The sequence below is a fragment of the Heteronotia binoei genome, chromosome 12 (assembly GCF_032191835.1).
Source record: "Heteronotia binoei isolate CCM8104 ecotype False Entrance Well chromosome 12, APGP_CSIRO_Hbin_v1, whole genome shotgun sequence".
NCBI classification, from domain to species: domain Eukaryota; kingdom Metazoa; phylum Chordata; class Lepidosauria; order Squamata; family Gekkonidae; genus Heteronotia; species Heteronotia binoei.
The window spans coordinates 79,734,678-79,760,293 of record NC_083234.1 but is presented as its reverse complement, the minus strand read 5'-3'; the positions used below and the strand labels follow the sequence as shown (position 1 = coordinate 79,760,293).

The 25,616-nt window shown below is 48.3% G+C and overlaps 1 protein-coding gene across 1 annotated transcript in view; it reads left to right on the top strand.

The window, feature by feature from the left end:
- Positions 1-25,616, top strand: part of VAV2 (vav guanine nucleotide exchange factor 2) — a 282,288-nt gene that overhangs the window by 170,036 nt on the left and 86,636 nt on the right. Inside the window, exon 3 of the mRNA XM_060250995.1 lies at positions 22,456-22,514. Within this exon, the coding sequence (XP_060106978.1) occupies positions 22,456-22,514 (59 nt within the window). The remainder of the gene's footprint in view (positions 1-22,455; positions 22,515-25,616) is intronic.

Here is a 25,616-nt window from a genome sequence, read left to right as displayed (position 1 = left end):
TCCCAGGTTCAATCCCTGGCATTTCCAAAAAAGGGTCCCGGCAAATAGGTGTGAAAAACCTCAGCTTGAGACCCTGGAGAGCCGCTGCCAGTCTGAGAAGACAATACTGACTTTGATGGACCCAGGGTCTGATTCAGTATAAGGCAGCTTCATATGTTCATAAGTATAGTGTCCAGATCACGTTATGTGATGGTATCGCTTTACTCTGCTCTGGTAAGACCTCACCTGGAGTATTGCGTTCAGTTTTCGGCACCACATTTTAAGAAGGATCTAGACAAGCTGGAACGGAGGAGGAGGGCAATGAGGAGGGCGATGAAGATGGTGATGGGGTCTGGAGGACGATGAAGATGGTGAGAGGTCTGGAGACCAAGTCCTATGAGGAAAGGTTGAAGGAGCTGGGGATGTTTAGCCTGGAGAGGCGGCGCTGAGAGGTGATAGGATCACCAAGTCCTTGAAGGGCTGTCCTGTAGAGGAGGGTGTGGAATTGTTTTCTGTGGCCCCGAAAGGTAGGACCAGAACCAGTGGGTTGAAATTAAATCAAAAGAGTTTCCGGCTCAACATTAGGAAGAACTTCCTGACCGTTAGAGCAATTCCTCAGTGGAACAGGCTTCCTCGGGAGGTGGTGGGCTCTCCTTCCTTGGAGGTTTTTCAACAGAGGCTAGATGGCCATCTGACAGCAATGAAGATCCTGTGAATTTAGGGGGAAGTGTTTGTGAGTTTCCTGCATTGTACAGGGGGTTGGACTAGATGACCCTGGAGGTTCCTTCCAACTCTATGATTCTAGAATTCTACACCTGTAACATGCTTTCTCTGGAGGGCCAGCAACAGAGCATCCAGGCCATGGTCTTCTCTTGATTCTGCCTCCTGGCACTTGGATTTAGAGGCTGACTGCATCTGTATCTGGAGGTTCCCTTTAGTCATCATGGTTAGCAGCCACTGATAGACCGCCATAAAAAGCCTGCCTTGAAAACATCGTGATGTGACATCACCCCAGAGTTGGAGACTGGTGCTTGCACAGGAACTGCCTTTACCTTATACCTGTTGTCATCACTATATCCTCTGGCAGCAAATTCTACATTTTAATCACTCATTGTGTGAAAAATATTTCTTTTCTGTCCATCTTGAATCTAGTGCCCATTAGCTTCATTGGATGCCCTCTAGTATTTTGGAAGAGGTAGAACTAGTTCTCTTTGTCTCTACAGCTTGTGCATAATTTTATAAACCTCTCTCATGCCCTGTGTTAGGGTGCATCCACACTACACTAAATAATGTGTTTGGCAAGTGGATTTTTACTGTGTAGGATTAGCAAAAACTCCACTTGCAAAACACATTATTTAGTGTAGTGTGAATGCACCCACAGTCTTTTCTTTTGTGATCTGAAAGGTCCCAGACTCTTCATCCTTTCTTTTTTTGTCATAGAATCATAGAATTGGAAAGGCCCTCCAGGGACATCTAGTCCAACCCCCTGCACAGTGTGTCCCAGTGTGAATGACAGAAATGGAACTTTGTGTGCCACATTGTCACCCAATCACCCAGTTTGTGGAGACCCTCCTGGAGCTTTTCGCGGTCAGCCTGGGTTTTCACCCTCCCGAATAATTTTGTGTCCTCTGCAAACTTGGCCACCATTCTTCCTACCCCTCATTCGAGATCATTTATGAACAAATTGTATTTATTTATTTATTTATTTATTTATTTTATTCCTCTTACATCCAGCCCTTCCTGCAACACAGGCTCAGAATGGGTTCTATCAGAGATTAACAATGAAAACAAGTTTAAAATTATAGTACAAAACAAGCTAAAATGCAGACTTAAAAATGCTGCCTCAACAGCAATGGCCCATCTGTCAAGCGGTCCATAAAGTTCTTCTGGCTCCAATACTGATCCTTGGGGACCCCACTGCTTACTTCCCTCCACTGTGAGATCTGTCCATCGACACCTACTCCCTGTTTCCTTTCGTTTAACCAGTTTTAATCCTCCATTTGTGTAATTTATATATGTATTGTCTTTTTTGTGTGTCTTGTTTTAATTTTGTGAGATGCTCTGAACATGCCTTAAAAAGGCAGAATAGAAAATTCTTATGTAAGTAAGTAAGTAAGTAAAGTAAGTAAAATTTTATTTATATCCCGCCCTCCCCCGCCAAGCAGGCTCAGGGCGGCTAACAACAGCAAAATAACAATACATTTAACAAAACATTAAATTAACCCCAAACCGATTAATACATTAGTTAAAACAGTTACTAAGTCTAAAAACATTAAGTTAAATCTGGCAGTACCGTTATTGATCGACGCTATGCCTGTCAATTTATGTAATGATGGCGGATCTCCAGATTGGACCATTTTGATGTTTCTTTGTGGACTTGGTCAGCCGTTCATGAATGCCTGTTTGAAAAGGGTGGTCTTGCAGGCCCTGCGGAACTGATCAAGGTTCCGCAGGGCCCGCACCTCCTCTGGGAGTTGATTCCACAAGCATGGGGCCGCGGTAGAGAAGGCCTGTGCATAGGTAGTCCGAAGTTTAACTTCTTTTGGCAAAATGAGTTCTAGAGATTTCAGCACAGGGGTGCCTTGGAGGATGTGGCTACCTTTATTTTCTTAAGTGACCTGTAAAACAAGATATGCTTAGACTGTGACTGTTTACAGGGCACAGAATCATCAGGCAGAGTCTTACCCAGCCCCCCCCTCCCCCACCTTTTAGTCATGATTCACTGGCTCTGCTTGTACAGAAGAGATTTTTTTAAAAAAAATTTCATGTGAAAAGATGCTTTCACCTGGAAAATGCATTTCAGGCAATTGGACTCTGTCAGGGACTTTGACCTGATTACCTCGAGAGGTCGGATCACCTGTGTCTGTGAGGCCTGGCAGTCCTAACCTGGCCTGACAGGGGCTGTTTGAGCTGCAGAGTGTGGGTCAGGGGGCCACCAGCCTGAAAGCCTTTGCCCCACAGACTTTTAGCCATTACCAACTTGAAGTTTTCTGTCCAGAGAGTTCCGGGGCTGGATCAGCTTTGCTTGTCTGAGGACATTTTAGTGGAACTCTTCTGGTTTCCAGCATCTTCCCACCATCTTTCAAAAGCCAAGTTTGTCCAAGGGGATGCAGGAATGGAGGATGCAGCCACCATGGACTCCATTTCCCACAATGTGTTGCGTTTACCGTTTTTATATAACCATATTTTGCAGGAAAAGTTCACCATTAGGTGAGTGAAATATGTGGCAATATGGTTAATTTCAGAAACTTGGAGGAGAGGAAGGATATTCCTTTTGTTGTTTTTCATTCTACTTTGGTTATGTAGTTCAAAGTGCAGATTGCATCTGAGAGGCAATTGAAAGCCCATTTTCCCACCTTCCTTCCTGCCTGCACAGATAGTCATAATCATACGTTTAATCCAGAGAAGTGAATAGTATAAAAAGGCTTGCTGTGTGTCCATCCCTCTGAGGTGGCTCACCCATACCAGTGTGTTCTCCTCTCGAGAAAGGGAAGAATTCAGGCTGCATGCCTCCCAGAAGACTAGTCCCATATCCTGGGTGTGAGGGGGGTGGGGCCATGTCCCGCCTCCCTGTCATCACATGATCTCATGCTTCCTGCACGGGCAAAACCTGCAGGGCTCTTATCTTGACCTGGGGAGGCTGCTTGTGACTTGAGAACTCTGGCAGGCAGAGAGGTAGGAAAATCGCTCTCCCCCTGCTCACTAGGAAGCAAACTGGAGAGTCTGTTGGAGACCCCTCCACAATTAGTCTTGTCTGCTTCGAAGTACCAGTGGAATCCCATATGTTGCTGTGTGAATGCTGTACCAGGTTTCAGGAATGTCTGTCCTTATTCTCTACAGGCAATCAGGGGTAACACCTTTTCCCACTGAATGGACTTGCGACTCCCTTGGGCCTTTGTGCATATGTGGATGTGCATAGCTGTTTTGCATGCATGGGTCTAGAAGGGAGGTGTGGTAGGTCTTGCTGCCTGGAATTCTGGGTGCTTTCTGGTGTTGCTGGATTTCTCCTTTCCGTCTCGTGTGGGTGACTGAGGCATTTCACCACATAACTGCATGAGGAGGACTCTGTAGTTGCTTTCCAACCCAGGAGGTGCCTGCAAGACTACAGGCAAAGTTCTGACCCCGATCCCTCCTGCATGCATGCAAACCGTGGCTTGTGGTGAGGAGCGCCTAATGATGTGCGTTCCTAAGTGGGAAATCATTGGACTTACCTCCCTCCAACTCTCTCCAGCCCCCCATCCATAGAGGACTTGCTGGGATGGAATTCAGGTGTCCGCCACAGAGTTTTGCCTGTACCGGTGGGAAGTGTATGTCAGGTTTGTGTGCTATATGGGAGCCAGGTGCATTAATTCAATTTGGGAACTCCAGAGGAATGGCAGATGTTAAACTGGAGTCTTGTGGAACCATAAAGGTTAACAAAGTTTCTTCTGGGCAAAGTTTTGTGGCCTGTGGCCTGACAGACTCTGGTCTAGGAAACCTTATGTTAGAATATAAGCTTGCTAGTCTTTAAGGCGCCACCAATGCCTGCTTATTTGGGAACTTGTGGTCACAAATGTGGGGCCAAGTCGGAGCAGGTCCTTTGTGATCATGCCGCAAACAGCAGAGAGCCCCTGCCATGTTGTAGGAATGGAGAGATGCGAGCTCAAACCCTGACTCAGCTATGAAGGCCATGGGGTGACCTTGGGCCAGTCACAGTCCCTCAGCCTGCTGAACATGCAAGCAATGCAGGGAGGGAGAATTAGTTCTGTTGCCTTGAGCAGTGGATGAACCTGATGTGCAGGCCTGGATGTGCAGCGGTGGCCAAAGCTCCTGGAGACCGAGGAGCGGACCAAAAGACCAAGGAAGGCTGAACCCTGCTGGAGGGGACCAAAAGACCAAGGAGGGCTGAACCCTGCTGGAGGGGACCAAAAGACCAAGGAGGGCTGAACCCTGCTGGAGGGGACCAAAAGACCGAGGAAGGCTGAACCCTGCTGGAGGGGACCAAAAGACCAAGGAGGGCTGAACCCTGCTGGAGGGGACCAAAAGACCAAGGAGGGCTGAACCCTGCTGGAGGGGACCAAAAGACCGAGGAAGGCTGAACCCTGCTGGAGGGGACCAAAAGACCAAGGAGGGCTGAACCCTGCTGGAGGGGACCAAAAGACCAAGGAGGGCTGAACCCTGCTGGAGGGGACCAAAAGACCAAGGAGGGCTGAACCCTGCTGGAGGGGACCAAAAGACCGAGGAAGGCTGAACCCTGCTGGAGGGGACCAAAAGACTGAGGAGGGCTGAACCCTGCTGGAGGGGACCAAAAGACCGAGGAAGGCTGAACCCTGCTGGAGGGGACCAAAAGACTGAGGAGGGCTGAACCCTGCTGGAGGGGACCAAAAGACCGAGGAGGGCTGAACCCTGCTGGAGGGGACCAAAAGACTGAGGAGGGCTGAACCCTGCTGGAGGGGACCAAAAGACCGAGGAGGGCTGAACCCTGCTGGAGGGGACCAAAAGACCGAGGAAGGCTGAACCCTGCTGGAGGGGACCAAAAAACCGAGGAGGGCTGAACCCTGCTGGAGGGGACCAAAAGACAGTCCTCTGCCTCTGACTTCAGCTGGCCAGATACTTCTGGCAGCAAGCAGAGCATGAAAACCATGGGGATGTTTGCTTCTAGGACCTAGAGGTAGACTGCCTCTATATTTGGAGGCTCCATTTCTTAACAGTTCTCTGTGCTCCGTGAATAAGCCTCAAGCCTTCAGAAATCCATCTAAAGCTCTCCTGCAGTATGCAGAGGATCCCTGCTCAGACCTTTCAACGTATTTTTAAATATTACAGACATCCATGGAAGGGCTGATTTGAAGCTGAGGAAGAGGGCAAGGTTAATCCCCCCCCCCCCCTAGAAGTTGTCTCCTCTGAGCTGTTTTTTGCTTCAGGAGGAAAAACGAATAGGCTGGGGAGGAGGAGACTGGACTGTGTTCTTTCTCTCTCCTAGTGGGACTGCTTGGCACAGGGGACGGCTGAGAATTATCTCCCCCCCTCTCCCCCCGCCATGATCTAGGGCTGCAGCTCTGATGGGACCTCTGTGGATGCTCTCTAAGCTCTCAAGGCACACCTAATTGTGGACTTCCCACAAGAGTTCTTTGGCCCTAAGCTCGACTGGCCATTAGTACATTTTGTGGCAAAGCATCCCATATATGGCTAAATGACACCCCATGCAACCCTGCTGCCTTCGCCCTGAAAACACCCCTTTCCATCTTAAGTTTTGCTTTTTCAAGCTGCTGTAAAGCTTTTTAGTATAAAATCCACAATCCAGCAATTGTACAATTACTATTGTCAGTTTTAAACAAATATCATTCTGTGTCCGCCGGGAACCAGACGCTGGTGAAACCCAAGGAGTGGGATTGCTGGGCAGGCAAAGTCCAGGCAGGCAGTCAATTTTATGCTCCATTTAATGGCCCTGCCTGGCTTCAACTAGCTGGTCAAGTGGAATGTGGAGGAGCCGCTGTCTGGTGGAGACAGTGGAGCTGCCGGTTGCTTTGAGGGCTCCCAATGTCCAGGCAGCCACTTGATGGGGAGGAAAGCATTCAGCAGGGCTCCAGTTTTTCTGCCTTGAGCAAGCGTGTAACAGCACAGAACTAAATAGATGGCCTCAGCAATGTTCTGGGCACCCTCAAGACCTGAGGCTTGGACACGAACACACACATGATGCTCACTTCTACTCAATCAGACCGTCAGTCCATCATGGTCAGTCTTGTCTCCTCAGATTGGCAGCAGCTCTCCAGGGTCTCAGGTGGAGGTTTTTCCCATCACCCACTGCCTGGTTCTTTCAACTGGAGATGCCAGGGATTGAACCTGGGACCTTCTGCATGCCAAGGAGATGCTCTGCCCCTGAGCTATAGCCCTTTCCCTTCATTGGGCATTTTGCTAGGTGTGCTCCTCATGCCCCTGAGCCTCAAGGGGGTGGTGCAGGGTTGTAACACCAGGCCCCTGTGTCCAGTAAGTAGTATGAAACCTTGGGATTGTGGCCTTCTGCTACTGCCTAGTCAACAGAGCAAAGTTCCCTGCCTGCATATCCAAACCACCCAAGAAGGCTGGGCAAATATGCCCTGTTTTATCCAGCTTGGGTTTCACTAGTCTTTTGTGGCCTTGTGCAGTCCATTCATAGGCAACTTATGAAAAAATAGCATTTACATTTAACAGGAGAAAAAATTAGGCAGGGAAAAAGAAAATGGCGCGAATACGGGATTGATTATCAATTTCAGAAGGGAGAACTGTTAGGGTTTTTTTTTTACTGAAACAGCAGAGTTGCAAATTTAGCATCACCTGAATTTGAGAGCTTCCGAAAGAGTTCTCAGAGGAGGAGGGAGTTGTCAGCTTCCTAAGGCTGGGTGGGTCAGGGGCTTCTTACAGGCGCAGAAACTGAAACCCCTGCTGTGCAGCCCCCCAACCCTTTTCGGCAGCTCCCGTTGACAACCCAGCAAGCAGAAATGGAAGCCATCTGGTGGCATCAGCACAGCACCTTTGAATGCTGTAGAGCTTGGATCAAGAGACTGGGCTCCAGAAGTCCCACCAACTTGCTCCAAGTATAGGAGGCCTCCTTGTGAAAGCAACATCTCTCCTGCTGGGGAGCTGTCCATGGTACTGCCCTTGGGTGGTGTTTTCTGGACAGCTGACAGGTGAGGCAAACTACTTTTCTGAATTTCCATCTTCAAAGAACCCTCCCATCCCCATCCCAATCCCATATTTCTATGCATGTTGTTGTGAGTCATGCCTGGCTGGAAGGAGGAAAACTAGAGCAGTGGTTCATACAGAGATGCGGTGGGTGCTCTCCTCTGTGTGTGTGACTACTACACATGTGGCTACTTTGAGCTTACAGCAACCTTTAATTTTTGTAGCACGCTAGTTGTTCTCCCATGGCACACAGTTTGGGATTCGCTGATCTAGGGTTTGTGTGTGAGACCATGAAGCTGCATTGTCTTCTGGCTGTTTGGAAGAATGAATGATGTAGCAGTTAACTTTACATTCCCCCCGGTATCCAAACATGTGTTATGAGGTGACAAGAGTGATTGGGATTGTGCGCTTGATGACAACGTAAAGGGGGCATGAATAATTGATCCCTCCTAAGTGAGCAGTCATGTTTCAGACACCATATGTGGGCGCACCCAGTGGTTTTTTTGGGGTGTGTGGTTAAGCTGAACAATTGACATTGTCAGGGAAGGGAGGTGATTTTTGTGACCATGGATGGTGGGGAGCTGGTGTGAGGAGACTTATTTACAGCTGCTGAATTTGTACAATCAGCCCCAGCAGCTGTGCAAATAGGACGTTGCCAGCCAAACAGGATGTTGTGCAGATGTCTGTGGCATCTTGGTGGCTGGAGAGGAAACAGAGAGCCCATTCCTTCCCAGGTTGCACATGCTTGCCTCGCTGGTCGCTTGGAGCTCACCCTCATGGTACAGGTGACCAGGGGAGTAGATTTTGGGAAACTAGGTTGGAAACGAGTGGGCGACTGACATCTCTAGCTGTTGGCCAAGGACACCAAGGACTTGGCACTGAGCTGCCTGCGCTGCTTCTCTGGCTTCAGCTTGTCCTTGCCCAGGCAGCAATCCTTGTGGTGTTGGCAGAGCAGCTGCTGAGCCCCAGACGAAGGATAGCACTCAGAGCAGTGGGATCAAATTACAATCAGAAAGGTACCAGCTAGATATTAGGATTTTTTTTTTTACAGTCAGAGTAGTTCAGAGATGGAACCAGGTGCTAGGAAGATGGTGGACTCCCTTTCATTGATAATCTTCAAAATGTGGCTGTTTGATTATTTGTTGGAGATACTTTAGGCTGATCCTGCATGCAACAAGGGGTTGGACTAGATGGTCTGTATGGCCCCTTCCAACTCTGTGATGCTGTGATTCTATGATCCTGATGGTTTGGAAAGACAGAGCCTTGGGCCTCTCCATCCCTCCCTCCCTCCCTCCCTCCCTCCCTCCCTCCCTCGAGTGTGTCCTGCTGATCAGTTCATGTGCCCCATCATCTTGCTTCCACTCTTGCAGAAGGGCAACCGTGTATGCTATGCTGCCCTTCAAAGCCCTGGACATATTTGGGTAAGATGGGCAGGAAGATCCATCCTGTACCCTGCCAGCTGTGCACTGTTAATTGGAAAGAGGATTTCACTCTGCACTGGATTCTTTGGTCCACCTTGGAACTAATGCCTCTTCTGCTGGCAAAGAGATCCTTGTGAGAGGTGGAGCCCTAAACTGGGACTGAAAGTTGTTTAGACTGCTGTGTAAAGAGTGTGCAGCAGGAACTCGTCATTGGCCATGCCCAGTTCCTCTGATCTTTTGAGGTACAAACTGTTGTTCACTTGCAGCCATGAAAGAAGGGGGCACTTTGTCAACTGTATGCTGAATATTGTGAGTGGAACAGAATGAGGGGAGCAAAAGGGAAGGGAAGAATGAGAGATTTGTACTGGTGCTGTGTACGTAGGAGTTAAAGTGAGCTGGTGTCTCCTTTTCCTCAACTAGAAATTCTGCATGTACTGGTGGTGGTTTCTCCAGCTCTCTTAATCTGATCTTGGTCAGTGTCAGGATTGGACCTGTCAAGGTCTAAGCACTCGGTGGGTAGCAAGCAGTTCCCAACTGTCTCAGGTTGAAGGACTGTCTAGCCCAGCATCCTGTTTCCAAAGCATCTGGGCAGATGTTGTGATGAAGTTCACATGCATCTTTAGTTCTCTGGTGTCCTTCACCTCCCCCCTCTTTCCTAAAAATAGGTACTGATACTGAAGTCAGCTTCATTTCACACAAACCTTTCTGCTCTAAGTTGCCTCATCTTTGTCCTCGAGAGGGCCAAAATGGCACTCTGGCAAGGCAGAGAGAGGCTAAGCAAGGGCGCATTGCCTCTGAGAGAAGCACATTTGCTCACTAGAGTGTGAGGTTGCCCACAGTTCTTCTCTTTGTTTGGGGGGAGGGCATTGAAGAAAGAAGGCTGGTTTTCTTCTTGTAGGTGGGCACCCAGAGGCAGACTTCTTCTTTGAGGCAGCCACATTTTCCAAGTCATTTTGATAGCTCAGTGGAAGGAAATAGAAGCCCCTTATTTGACAGCATGAGGGTGTCATTGCAAAGAGCCCAGGTTTCCCCCTGTTTATCAGAACTCTGTGGTCTGTAGTGCATGGTCTGCATTTTAAAAAACAAAACCCTTCCTTTTGTTCCTTCTAGCCCAGAAGCCATGCTCTGTGTTCCCTTTTTTCTCGGAAGTAAAGTCCAGATTGGGATGTGGGGCTGGATTTCGGTCTGCCCGCCCCCCCCCCCCCCCCGCCTGGAACTTGCTGCCTGGCCATCCCTTGCTTGGATTTTGCTGGCAGGTGGAAACCTAGAGGTAGCTGCTAGTCTGTTTTGTTTGTGGTTGCCTGGGGTTGAGTATTTCTGTGCTGATGGTTTCAGCCCGCATGAACCCCTGGGGGGAGTAAGACAGGCCAGTTTAGATAAGGAGATTGTTGCCAAGTAAAGTAGTCTTGGGTCACCTGTGCTATGAACCGGGGGCTCAGATCTCCTGTCAGACATTGGCTTCAGGCATTCAGCCTCACCATTTGCAGAATGGAGATGAAGCTGCTGTCCTCTTACGAGATTGTTGTATGAGGACATTGGATGTAAGGAAGAACAGCTTTAAAAGGGGATTGAGTAATTCATGGAGGAGACGCTTATCAGTGGCTACTATCCATGGCAACTAAAAGGAGCCTCCATATCCAGAGGCAGTCAACCTCTGAATCCCAGAGCCAGGAGGCAACATCAGGGGAAAGCCTCAGCCTCTCTGCACTGTTGTTGGCCCTCCAGTTTGGCCTCTGTGTGACCCAGGATGCTGGGCTAGAGGAGGGACCCTCAGTGGCCTCTGATTCATTAAGGGTTTCCTCAGAGGTTGACTCGGCCTTCCATCCTTCCAAGGTTGGTAAAATGAGGACCCAGCTTGCTGGGGGGGAAGCGTAGATGACTGGGGAAGGCAATGGCAAACCACCTCATAAAAAGTCTGCCGTGAAAACATTGTGAAAGCAACATCACCCCAGAGTCGAAAACAACTGGTGCTTGCACAGGGGACCTTTCCTTTTCCTTTTCAGGTTCTTATGTACTTGGGATTCAGTCCTCTTTAGCTGCATTCCCCTCTCCTTAAATACTTCTTCCAATAATTTTTCAGAATGTAGCCGTTGGTTCTGCTGCAGAACTCCTAGGAAGAAGATATTGGATTTATATCCCACCCTCCACTTGGCGTCTCAGAGTGGTTCACAATCTCCTTTATCTCCCTCCCCCCAGAAGACACCCTATGAGGTGGGTGGGGCTGAGAGGGCTCTCACAGCAGCGATAGCCATGGCTAACCCAAGGCCATTCTAGCAGCTGTAAGTGGAGAAGTAGGGAATCAAACCTGGTTCTCCCAGATAAGAGTCCGCACACTTAAACCACTACCCCAAACTGGCCCCTGAGAGACCAACAAGACTTTGGGGATGAAGCTTCCAAGAGTCAGAGCTCCCTTTGTCAGATATTAGAACTTTGTCACTTTGATGACAATGTTATATCCCAAGTACATTGCAGTCCAGCAACCTCGCCCCCCCTCTCCCTCAACAGTCTCATTTATCCTGACCACCCCCTGGGAAAGAGGGAGGGGGTACCTTCTCAGGTAAAAGCTGAGGCCGCTTCCTTGTGCAGGTGTTCAGGAGGGTAGAAGGGAAGCTCCAAGTACATTTCCCTTCACTTCCTGGAAGAAAGGCATCAGGTAAAATGTGCATTACAATAACGAGTACTTCAGACTAGTACATTCATACTAACATAGTTCACAAGTGGATTTTTTCCATTTCACATAGTAAAATCTAAAAGCAAATTGCAATGATTATTTAGTATGTGTGAATGCACCTGAAGTCACTGTTTGTTTGTTTGCTTGCAAGACAGCTCTCTGGAACCTGTAGCCTAGTTCCTGGAATGGAACTTGATAAGCACATTAAGGTGGCAGCTCTACATTTTAGGCTTGCATCTCATCTTTACTGCGTCCCCCCCCTTTTCAATTTTGAAAAAGGGGAGGAAAATACAAAACTATGTTGCACTCAGCCTTGTTAGAGCCTCAGGTTATGCTGAGCCCCTATGGAAACAAATCACCAAATTACCATTTTTAGTAGCGGGGGGGGGGGGGGGGAGAAGCCTCTTGCTCTTGACAGAGTTTAGGGCTCCTGCATGTATTAATCTGACCCTAATTTTACCATAACTCTGCCATGGAGACTTTGAAATTGAAGTGGGCGTGCCCATTCCTTGATGTGGCCCCTGCAGGCAGGGCTGGCGCGTCCATTAGGCAACCTTCGGCAGTCACCTGGGGTGGAACCATGGGGGGGGGTGTCGAATGGGTGGGAGGGTGAGGCCATGCTCTCCCTCCCAAGCAATTTAAATCGTGCAGGAGGACACCCAGGAGCAGCTGCTGCCCTTCCTCCCCATGCCTGGGAAAGATCAGCTGGTCGCCCAGGAGGCCGTTCCTTCTCCTGGGTGCTCTCCCAATCACAGGTAGCAGCCGGGCCAGCCTCCCCCTCCATTTAAAGAGCCCTCCAACCAACGAGGTCTTTAAATCGCAGCCCCCACCCTCCCAGCCTAGAGCACCAGCAAGCCTGGCCCTGCCCCTGCCCAAAGGGGATGAAAAACAGACAGTCCTCCTGAGGCCTGAACCAAGAGGCTTCCCTTGGGGGGGGGGGGGCAAAGTTATCATCTCCTAGTGCTGCTGCTGCTGCGTCCTTTAGACTTCTGCTATTGCTCCATGTCAGGCATCTGCTGTGATGGGAATGTGCCCAAAATGCATTGCCAGCAATTACTATTGGCAGTAATTACTCGCTACTGTTATAGATGAATGGGCTGTGCTGATGTTAGAAGGGCCTGGCTGTGGTTCCAGCAATGTGGCTGCAAAACTCTCACCCCGCAGCATTGTGGGCCCTTTTGGTGTTGAGACATGGCTGAGAAAGAAGCCCCCCCCCCCCCGGCCATTGTTGTCCACCTTGAGAGTCATTTGCCTGCAGCTCTGCCCTTTCAGAAGGAGGCACCACAGTAGCCAAGGAAGCCTCTCCACTGTGTCTGTACGCAGCTCCCCCTCAAGAATCCCCCCCAAGAACATCTTGCATTACAATTTAATTATATTGTGATTTCTGTGAGCCAGCTGGAAGCCAATTAAATATAATTAATGAACACAAGGAAGAGACTTTAACAAAATCTTCATGGTAGAGTTATAAATATCCAGGATCTGGACCTAAAATAAGAACAATAATAACAGACTTCCAAGCCATATTTAATCCAGTGCCTCTCAAAACTTCTGAGTGATTTAAAATTGGAGGACACCCCCTACTCTTACCCATGAAATGTTACTCCCTTGAATTTCTGTATCAGCCACTGATCTAGTCATGCTTCCTTTTGAAAGATGGCAAGCTCAGAGCCATGACTCATGCAGAAACACAACAGCCAGCCTCCTCTCTGGCCAGGAATTTTGCTCTGCCTGTGCATCAAAAGTGATTAATTTATTCTGATATACGGAGATACAGCTTAACTGATCAGAAGAAATCAAGGCCAGAGCAGAGACTCATTCAGACACTCAACATCCAATCTCCTTATGTGGGTGGGCAATTGAAAGCACAGGAGTCCTGGATTATTTTGCATATCAGCCTTTAATTCACATCACATCAGGGTGCCCCAGTGCACAGCTGGGGAACTTCTGGTACAATTGGTGGGTCCGTTAATTTAGATGGTTAACTGGTATTGGGAAGAGCTGCTTAATAGGGCAAACTGTAACTAGAACGGTTGCAAAATAGACATGTATTTCTTTTCTTGAGTTTTGATTTTTGCCGTCTGGAATACGAAATAATATATTAAAGCGAGTTCCTTATTTATTTATTTATTTATTTATTACTTTGCATTTATATCCCGCCCTCTCCGCAAGCGGACTCAGGGCGGCTTACAGTCGTTCTAAGCACGAGGGTCAAGTTTTGTTAAGCCATTACCTTTGCTCAAATTCTTTTTAGTGTGTCTGCAAACCCTGCCCCCCCCCATGCAAATTTCTTTAAACGTAAGGGTCCAAGTAGGGAATTGATGGATCAACCTTTGTTAGATAGACTTCCTAACCAAAATGCTGCTATTTATTTATCATATTTGAATTTTGCTCTTTAGCCAAAACTTTCCTCCCAAAGTGGCTCACAGAGAGCACACGGCAGATTTAATCCACCATAGCACCCTCACCCCTGGATTTAATGTGCGCATGTGAATATGCCCCCCACAGCCCGTCTGTTCTGATCTTGTCATTGGATGGGCCGGGACTGGATTAAACAGTCACCAGGAACTTCCCAGTAGCAAATCTCCAAAGTGCATGCATGGCACATTTCCCGGTGGTCTGAACAGCTAGGGTGCATGATATACACGCTGTGCAGGTGCAGTAGCAGTGTGAATGCTCCTCTTGCGCATATGCAGTCTGTGCCTCTCCCAGCAGCAAGGTGGGGATTGCTGTGGCACGCCTCAAGAGCCCCAGCTTTTTCAAAGCCCGGAGTCCACCGCAGCAAATTCCTCATCTGATCACACCCAAAGACTGATCCCATGTGACAAAGTTCAGTAGAAAATGTGCCTCGTGAAAGCAGCAACTTGGGCCATGGCGGAGGGTGGGGATGTTGGGCTGCTTCCTGCCCTCTTGCTATATTTACGCCATGCTGTTCCTAAGTGCTGATAGGGAGAGGATCCACCACATTGAACTTCCCGCTGGAAGAAGGAAGGCCACTGCTCGGGCCCACACCCAACGTGGCACCAAACTGTTCAGACAACATGGCATCAAACTGCCAGCATGGCACCAAAATAGCAGCCACACATTTAGCTCCCATCCCCATAGCATAGTGTAATATCTACCCATGACAAATGTCACAGTGCATGATGCCGGTTCCACATCATAGGCTGTTGCAGCTGGGGAGGCGGGTGATGTCCCAATCTGGGTAATTACTATTAGACATTGTGTAGGGGGAGGTAAACATGCAACTACCATTTTGGATGAATGCATGAGAGTGTTATGTGGAGTGTGGCCAGGGGCTTTCATGGCAGAACTGGAATCTCCCACATACCTTTCAGTACACAGACTCTTCTTTCTTGGATGTGTCATTCCTTTTTTTTTGCCAGATTTGATAACCACTGCCGAGAAATGTCCCTCCCCAGATCCATTTTCAAGTTTACAAACTTGCTTTTCTCTTGCAACCATCTGTGGTTGCTCATTTTTGTGCAATTGATCACTTCTCCATGACTCTCCAGAAATTTGAACACTCTATTAGAAGATTTTTTTTTGAGGGGGGGGCGTTTATTTTGCAGTCCATCAATGCACCATGATTTTGGACTTATAGCTATTGTGCAAAGACGGGGGAAGTGAGATGCCTTAATTGTCGGCTCCTTTTCTGAGGAGTGGGCTGCACAGAGGCGTTCACTGACCAGCTGTCCTGCTACACATCCAGCTGGATTCAAAGAGTGCCCTTCCTTGCTGCACAGCCTGCTCTCAGCTGGTTGTGTAAAACATTAACTGAGGTTGTTGTTTTTCCTACACTGACAAAGCCAGTGGCAAAATGCCAAGTGATTTAATTCAGGGATGGAACTCCCCCTTGGCACTGGATTCTGGGTTCCATTTGAGCATCTTTTTTGTTGGCAAAAAAACAAAAGAAAAGGAGGTATCACTCTGAAAGTCTATGGGGGGATTGTGGGATCAGCAGGTCCAAAAGCCACGTGGGACTGCAGTTTGGAGAACATTTGTGTGAAATGGAGTGGAAAATCTGACTGGATTTAACCCCCCCCCAAGCCCATTTGGAGAACTGCAGTATGCTAGTGTGACTTTTTGCCCAGATAGCTTGGTTGTCAGGATCATCCCGTCAAGTAGCAAAAAGGCTTTTGGAACATGTTACATGCAGAAGTGTGGCAGAATAGATGGTCATCTATATGAGAGCAGAGTTGCCTGATCTTGTAGCAGATCTTGGAAGCTTAGCAGGGGCAGCCCTGGTTAGGACTGGGATGGGAGACCACCAAGGAAATTCTTGGTGGGTCACTATGCAAAGGCAGGAAATGGCAAACTGCCTCTCTTGCCTTGAAAACCTTATGAAGGGTCATCATGAATCAGCTGTGACTTGACGAGACTTTCCGCTACCATGTATGAGAAGAGGGACTTCATGTATTTCTGCCACCTGGAATTTTCTTCCTGCTTTTAATTCAGGGTGTGTGGATGTCAAAGCAGACCTCTTCCCTGAGATGAAAACTGTTGGAAGTTTCTTCCTAAACTACAAAATAAGGGCAGGTGTTGGTTGCTCCCATTGCCGTCAAGGTAGGGGCTCAGTATGAGGAGGGTGCTGGTCCTTAGTATTTCCTTGTCATTTCAAGACGCTTGACCTCTGGATAGGACTGTGTATTATTAGCATTATCAGGGCTGTGTATTATCAGCATTTCCACCCGATTTTGCTCGTCTGGTGGGTTCAATTCAGTCTTTAGGCAATGAATGTAGTGGCTGAGATGTGCCACGCCCAGTACCAGCAACATCCAATGGGGGAATGTTGTGCTTCAAGGTGGCTCTCTGTCTTAATTCCCGTTGTCACACAAACAACCTGTGGTCAGACTTCAGCATCCTGATCTGGAGCTAAGAGTTCATAGTGTTCCTCCTCACATTGCAAGGAGCTGTTTGGAAGCAGAAGGAACTCAAGACCTTTTAGCCAGGTTGACTCAGTCAACTGAGAGGCTGGGATGGAGCAGGTCATGTGGTACGCTGGATTCTGATCTGTGCCAACATATCACCACTTCTCAGGACATGAAGATCATCGATGCGTTCCACTCTGTTGCTTACTTACACGTAGAACCTCTAACTGGTGTGTATGTACCCCAGCACCACTTTGCTGTCTGTATAGAAGGTTGTGTCCTCAAACTCGACATCCATTTCTCTCTGTTTCATTTCTGCCAGCTCCACAGCTAACACAGCTCCACACAGTTCCAACCCTGGGATGGTGTGTCCTCACTGTGGTGCTAACTTAGTATTTCCCATTATGAAGCCCATATGGAGGTGACCCCTAAGGCATGCTGCCACTGCTATCACCTTGGTTGAAGCATCTGAGAAAATGTGCAGCTCTCTGCAGGAGGTGGTGGTGGGTGAGATTGGGACATAGGTATGAGATATGTGTACATCTTGCAGACTGCTAAGGGGCTTCTGCATGCCTCCCATTCCTGCTTCTGATCAAGGGGAAGAGATTCATCCCTGGTTGCTTGAGACAGTGTCTGTTGTTTCTGTATGTGTAGTTTGAGACAGTGGGTGTAGTACAGCCAGTTTGGGGTAGTGGTTAAGTGTGTGGACTCTTATCTGGGAGAACCGGGTTTGATTCCCCGCTTCTCCACTTATACCTGCTGGAATGGCCTTGGATTAGCCATAGCTATCGCAGGAGTTGTCCATGAAGGGCAGCTGCTGTGAGAGCCCTCTCCGCCCCACCCACCTCACAGGGTGTCTGTTGTGGGGGAAGAAGATGTAGGAGATTGTAAGCAGCTCTGAGTCTCTGATTCAGGGAGAAGGGCGGGTTATAAATCTGCAGTCTTTTCTTATTATTATTCTAATTATATGCATTTAATCTTTGTATATGATTTTAGTATTATGTATCAATCTCAAATGTTATTCTAAAATTTTTTTTTTACTATGCCAGTGAAGGTACTGTCTGTCTGTCAGTGTGCATTGTTGGTACTTTCCTTGGACGGTCACTGGAGCTGCGAACCCTGAGGAGTCAAACAAGCTGTTTGCTACTGACAGAACTCCTTGTCTAATCAACTCCTGGGCTGATCCTCAGAAGGTGCAGGTGTCTCTCTTTAGGCCTCAACTTAGACCAAGGCTGTGTTGGACAAGGGAGGTGCTGAGGGAGTCATCTCCCAGGTCTAGATCCCTTAGATCTTTGGCATGATCTTCCGGGTTGAATGCTGTCAGCACGGGCACACTGCTGGATAGGATCTTGTGCAGGTTGAGGTTAGCCACAGCTAACATCTGCAGTGTCCTTTTAAACAAATCTATGGCTTCTTCTGGGGTGACTACTGACTTCAGCCCATCGTCTACACAGAAGTCTCATTCCACGAACTGCCTTGCATCCAGGCCAAACTTGTCTTCTCCTACACAAACAGTTTGGTGCAACCCATAGTTGGCACTGCCCACCAGCTATATATAGCACTGCTCACTGTACCCCATTTCATTGTCTGATGAAGCATTCAGGCATACCGAAGCTTACATTCTGAGTAAACCTTTGTTGGTCTTAAAGCTGCTACTGGACTCCAACTTTGTTCTACTTCAGACCAACATGGCTGCCCACCTGGATATTCCTCCATTTTGTCACTAAAAGGGTGAAGTGGAACACTGAACATAGTGGAGGGGGGAACTTATAGCAGTTAACTTTAAAGAAGTGTTAACCGTTCAGTATTTTTAATTAACATCATTTGGAAGTCTTGAATGGCCCACCATCATAATTAACCTTGGCCATTTAGACCCCAGTAGAGTTATTCCCTTGTACTACCAACAATAATTATTAATCTACTTTCCAGTGTTTCTGTGTTAAGCTGGTTTTGTCATCAAATGTTATCTCACTGTAGGGTTGCCAGGTCTGTCTTGGAAAATACCGGAAGACTTTGGGAGTGGATCTGAGAAAGGGCGGGATTTGGGAAGGGGAGGGGCCTCAGCACGGTCCAATTCCTTAGAGCCCACCCATCAAAGCAGCCATTTTCTCCTGCCAGCAGGAGATCAGTTGTAAAAGTGGGAGATCTCCTGGAGGTTGGCAACCCTATCTCACTGTTGTATTTTAACTGTGACTTGTTGGGGTCCATTAGACCAGTTAGTAACATGCTTTCCCTCAGAGTGCAGGAGAGTTAAAATCTTTAAGGGATGCAGAAGGGTCCTGATGTGTGAGAGGACAAAGAGAGCTCTAGGCTCCTGATTTCTGTTGTTCGAGGGATCAGAGAGAGAATTCTGCCTTGGAAGCAGGTGTTGTGAAGGTCCTCCACTGGAGACCCTGAGAGCGACTGCTAGGCTGAGTAGACAACTGACTTTGATGGACCAGGGGTCTGATTCAGTGCAGGGCAGCTTCTTGTGAATTAACAGCGGAAGAGGACAGGCAAACAGGAGCTGGAGGGAGTTGGGAGGATCAAGTCTCACTTTGGACAAATCTTAAAAGGCAGCCTCAGGGAAGTCTCTTCCTCCCAACCTCACTGGGGAGGGGGTACAGTATTGTTGACCCCGTTTGGGAGGACTCGGCTGTGGCTACGGCTGTGCGTTTTCTTCCTGAGCTCAGAAGAAGGTTGGAATGTTGAGGTGGATGTGGAATTGAGCTTCACACCCTTATGCTTGAAAATGTTATTTATTTGCTTACTTTTTTTCATTTATTCCCCAGTAGGGACCCAAATTGGCTTAAGGATGTTCCCCTCTTCTCTGTTTTGTCCTCAGAGCAGCCCAACATGCCCAGACTCCTGCCTGCCTTCAGAATAACCACAAACGACAAGAGCAGCTGGATCATTTGTCTGGATTAGAGTCTAGTGGCACTTCAGAGACCCACAAGCTTTTCAAGGGATGAGCTTTGGAGAGTCTCAAAAGCTTGACTCTCGAAAGCTCCTTCCCCCAGAAAATTCTGCTGGAGTGTGAAGTGCCACTGGACTCAAATCCAGCTGTTCTGCCGCTGACCAACCGGGCTGCTGCCCTGCAGAACTGTCTCCAGGGGTTATTCACATGCTGGCTTTTTTCAGTCGTTTTCAAGCTGCTTCTCTGGACGGGTTCCCTCCCCTCCCTGCCCCCACCAATTCAGGGAATACAATTTGCAATAAGATCGATAAGCTCAGTAGCAACAGTTAGAACTGCCAATGAAAGCTGTGGCAGCACAAGGTTTCCAGAGGCAGGATTAGTGGCCTGCAAAGCTCCTGACCTCTCCTCACAGCCAGCTAAAACGGCATTAAGTCCAGGAATGAGACTTAATTTACACAGTCGATTACTGCAGAGTGCAGGGCTGTTTCCTCTGGTCACTTGCGATCCTGGCACGGCCACAGGGGGAGGGGGTCCAGGACCCACCGTCTGTTTTTTGCCAACCACAGCTCTAGGCCAGCGTGTGCGTGTGGCTGTCTGGCATCATTTGCCACAGCTGGGCAATGCGTCAGTTGCAATCACAATCACACAAGGCGTGTGCTGCCGCGTGCCTTCTCTTCGTGCACTTTCAGGGCAGGCTCTCACTCCATACCTTGGGCTTGGCTGAGGACATGGAGTGGCTGCTCTCTGGCCACACGCCGAAGAGGTCGTTGCTGTTTCTCCACAGTAATCTGTCCTGTGAACGGGCTGAGGCCTGGCCACTTTCTCCGGCAGAGGAAGCTGTTCCATTGGGGGGAAGGAGGGGTTGCCTTTTAGCCTCAGCATCTCAGAACCGTAAGGCAAAGTGAAGCCATTTGCAGTGCCATTTGGGTTGACAGAATGGGTGATGGGCAAACCTGGGACCCTCTCCCCTGGGCACATCTCTTGTGTGTGCCTCCATTGAAAAAACCAGCAGTTGTGCAGACTCATGTCATTTCATTGAGGCCTGGGCAGGGAAAGAGTGCTGTTTTGATTTTCTGCCTCAGCCTCTGGAGTGACTTCGCTTGGTTGGCTTTCCTCTGGATCCAAACTAAATATCATAGCCACAAAGTGAGCATCTTGGGGGAGGGATTTGTGAGTTTCCTGTATTGTGCAGGGGGTTGGACTAGATGACCCTGGAGGTCCCTCTGTGATTCTATGATCTGGGAGACCCAGGTTCAAATCCTCACTTGTGCTATGGAAACTTGCTGGGTGACCTTGAGCCAGTCTGATCTGCCTCACAGGATTGGTGTGAGGATAAAAGGGACGGGAGGAGAATGATGGAAGCCCCCCCATTGGGGGGAAAGGCGACATACTAATGAAGCAAATGAAACAGTTCTCTCAGGCCCCACCCATGGCTCAGCCCCACAGTGTACACCAGAAGTGGCCTGCCTGAGAGAAAAGGGGGTTTGAAGAGTTCAGGACCCCATTCCCCCCCCCCTTTTACACATCCGATGGGGCAGTCCTCCATTCAAAGGGATGGGTCTGCCACCAGCCCAGCTGGTCAGGCTCTGAGGACATTGTATAAGGCGGCATCTAGCTTGTTCTGCCCTTAAAGTGGTAAATCTTCAGTGGGGCCTGTAGGGCCATGGCTTGTTGGGTGCCTTCAGTGCTTAGTGCTGTTGGCCCCACATTTCTGCCTCCTCGCTTATTTGTGTCCAGCCCTTCCTCAAAAGAAGCACGCAACCTCAGCCTTTGCCAGCAGTTTAGCAGCATTCAGGCTGACCTACTTTGCAGGGTTGCTTTATGGTACCCCCTGCACGCCCAGGGAATGTGCTGATCTGGGCAGCAAGAGATTCTGGAAGAAAACAGAGAAGGTTTAACTTTGTGGTCTGGCGTACCTCTCCCCTGGGAATGCCACTCCCCCCCCCCCCCAATTGCTGGCTTGCCTTAGGAGACGGGGCCTCTCAGTGTGGAGCAAAAGGCATCGCCAGCCAGGAGACCAGTCTCCTTTGGCCTCCCCCCACTTGCACATGGCTGAGGATGCTTCATGAGAAGCAAAAAATGCCTTCAGGAGCACGAGGGGCAGGTGGGGGGATGGTGGCGAGCAGGAGTGAATTCCAAAGGAGAGGGTATGGAGGCAGTGCCAGACGTGGGTGGGCTGTGGGAGCTGTGCCCACTGCTTGTGCACTCACCCATCATGGCAAGACTGCCCTCTTACCAGGCAGCCACTTTTCCATGTCTTGCTGTTGACTGGCCTCTCTTATAATGGCTGGGGGGGCACTGTAGAGGGAGGGGCTGCTTATTGTCAGGGAACGTTGATGATCAGCTTATGGTTTGTAGGTGGTTCCGCCACCCACCCCGCCATCTTGTATGGGTCTCTGCAACATCATCTCGTGTTCTGAGTAATTGTTTGGGTGCTGTGGGGTCACCCCAGGGAGGCAGCATGCAGTGGCGAGTAAAACACACGTTTCCCAGACCTCAGGCGATGTGGGCAGTGGGCACCATGAGAAAGCCATTGTCTCACCAAGGAAGGAAGTGCCACTGTTTGCCAAAAGGGACCTAGGTGGGGAGGAATTGGGCAGAAAAGGAGAATAGGTGCAGTTGTTTGGTAGCAGGAGACTCTCCAGCAATCAAGAGAATGTGGCAATGGAGAGCCAAACATCCTCTGCACCTTGAAGAAGAATTTCTGGGCTGCAGCTCTACCAGCAGTCTCTGGGGACTAACCTCCCCCTTCCTCATGGACTTTGGTGTGCATTATGCTCACTTGCACTTGGTAATGTTCTCTCGGTTATAAAGACAAGGGGGACGGTTATGCTGGCAACTCTCTGGGGTCCATAAAATTCAGCTAGGGCTGTTCTTGAGGGACAGAAGAGGAAAAGGACTTTCATGCATATTGTTACGGTATTTATTTTTTGCTACAGACCCTGGGCTTTATCTTGGTTTTCTTTCTCTCTCTCATATCAGGTAATATCAGCAGTCTCCAGACTTTCTCATCACAGCATCGCACAAAACAAAGGAATCCGGTAAGATTTGTGTTTTGTAAGATGGGGGGGGGGGGGGTAGTTCCCAAACTGGCTTTTGTCTTCCAGTATGTCAGCACTGGCTGCTCTGTAAAGTTAGGGGGTGTTATTGTTTAAACACATAGCCACATTTGATACCCCAAAAGAAGAATTTTTATATTAGGTTGTGAAGTCAAAATTGCCCATGTGGTCAGCACCCTAGACACATCTGGCTGTCTCCTGCATGCTTCTTGTGTGTGTGGCAAGCAGCCTCTCATTGTGGGCCATATTTCTAAGGTATGTCCTGTCTATTAAAAGATCCTTAACGCAAAGAAAAATATAACCAAGCCTGCAGTGTGTGACCATTCCAAGAAGGGCGGCACTTGGGAGCATATAGAGCATTTCATATGTCTGAACTCAAAAACCATAGAATCACAGAGTTGGAAGGAACCTCCAGGGTCATCTAGTCCAACCCCATGTACAGTGCAGGAAATTCACAGGAACCTCCCCGCCACACACACACACAGTTCCCAGAAGATGGCAAAAAAGAGAAGGGGGAAACCTCCAGGATCCCTAGCCAAACTGTCCTGGAGAAAAATTGCTGCCTGACCCCAAAGTGGCCACCAGCATTTCCCTGGGCTTGTAAAAAGAGGCCCCAAGAACTAAGCACTGATGCAGCCCCTCCTGCTCTTCTTCTCATGATTTGCCTAAATCACAGAAGCAGTCAACTATGGAAAGTAAGCTGTGACAAAATTACTAACCATTCTGTATCAAAAACTTATAATAATAAAAAAAAACTTTATATACTTATTTACCAAAACCATGCTCTCATGTCTAGCCTCTGTTTAAAAAGCTTCAAAGAAGGAGAGCCTGCCACCTCCCGAGGAAACCTATTCCACTGAGGAAACACTCTAACTGTCAGGAAGTTCTTCCTAATGTTTAGCCAAAAATTCTTCTGATTTAATTTCAATGCGTTGGTTCTGATCTGACCTTCTGGGGCCACAAAAAAGCAACTCTGCACCATCCTCTATATGACAGCCCTTCAAGTAGGACTTGGTCTCCAGGCTCCTCACCATCCTCTGGACCCGTTCCAGCTTGTCTATATCCTTCTTAAATTGTGGTGCCCAAAATTGAACACACTACTCCAGGTGAGGTCTTACCAGAGCAGAGTAAAGCGATACCATCACTTCATGTGATCTGGACGCTATACTTCTGTTGATACAGCCCAAAATTGCATTTGCCTTTTTAACTATCACATCACACTGCTGACTCATGTTCAGCGTATGGTCCACTAAGACCCCTAGATCCTTTTCGCACATACTACTGCCAAGACAAGTCTGCCCCATCCTGTAACTATGCATTGGATTTTTCCAATTTAAATGCAGAACTTTACATTTATCCCTGTTAAAATTCATTTTATTGGTTTTAGCCCAGTTTTCCAGCCTGTCAAGGTCATCCTGTATCCTGTTTCTTTCTTCTTCTGTGTTTGCAACCCCTCCCAATTTAGTATCATCGGCAAATTTAATAAGCATTCCCTCTATTCCTTCATTCAAATCATTGATAAAGATGTTGAACAAAACAGGTCCCAGGACAGATCCTTGAGGCACTTCACTTTTCACTCCTCTCCAAGAGGATGAGGAACCATTCACAAGCACTCTTTGGGTGCAATCTGTCAGCCAGTTATAGATCCACCTAACAGTAACAGGATCCAAACCACATGTTACCAACTTCTCAACAAGTATGTAGAACCTTATCAAAAGCCTTACTTGAAATCAAGATACACTATAACTCCAGTCTTCTCCTGATCCAGCGAGGTAGTCACTTTCTCAAAGAGAGAGAGAGAGAGAGAGGCTGGGTCCAGATCATGTGTGATTGCACCTTCAATATTTCGCTTTTAAGAAGCTCCCAGCCCTCTTGAACTCCATTCTCCTTAAGTATTTCTGACGATGGGATTTTACCCAGCATAACTCTAAGTTTGTCAAAATTTGCTTTCCTCAAGTCCAGTCTATGTGCCTGACTCTGTATACCTTTTCCCTTCCCCAACACTGCACATTCCAAAATTACATGGTCACTACTACCCAGGGTGCCCACTACTTTCACCTCATCAGCCTATCGGTGAGAAACAAGTTCAAGATAGCAGATCCCCTGGTTTCCCTTTCCACTTTCTGGAAAATGAAGTTGTTAGCAAAACAAGTCAGGAATTTGTTTGACCTTTCGTTTTTTGCAGAGTTGGACTTTTGCATTTCCTTCAGCATTTTTTACAAGCCTGCCTGACTGAGTGCACTTCATCATCTGTGGCACAAAATTGGTGTGTGTGAGAGGGGGAAGTAGCTGCATTTATGGGGCTTGTGAGCAGCTCCATAGGCAGCCTGTGGGGGGGGGGGGGAAGGGTGCCACTTTAGGTTTCAGACTCAAAGATGTTTTGAGGAGGGCGGGGAAGATTCACTGCTTTGTTCAAAATGTGTTTTATTGTTCTTCACTGTCCTGAGCCTTGTGAGGATGGTCTGAACGTTTAACTAATAAACAAACCAATAAACAAAAGCCCATTGAAGATGAGATGGTGGGCAAGCAGATTTGCTGAGGTTTTCTGAAACGCTTAAGGGTGTGTGTGTCTATTTCATCCCTTCAAGCAGTTTGTTCATTGATGGATGTGACTCTCTCTCTCACATAGCTGAGACCCAGAATTAAATGTTGTTGGTCCTTAAAGGTGCCACTGGACTCAAACTTTGTTCTCTCACAACAACTCTGTGAAGTGAGATCAAGGTGGGTAGCCCTGTGAATCCGTCTGCAGCAGTAGAGAAGAACAAGAGTCCAGGAGCACAATCTGCACAAGTATCACTTCTTCAGATACCTGAATTTTGTTAGTCTTTTAAAGGGGCTACTGGACTCTTCTCTACTGTGAAGTAAATTGGAGGAGGGGGGGTGACAGACCCAAGGATATCCAGTGAGTTTCATGGTGACCAGGGACATGAACTCAGACTCCCTACGCATGATCCAGCTACTTGGCCACACTGACTCTGGGTTTTGATGGGTGGTTTGACACTCCTAGGATACCTCTTCCATAGAAAGAAAGTACAATCCACTGAATACCTTTCATTGGGACCTGCCAAAATGACACAAAACAGA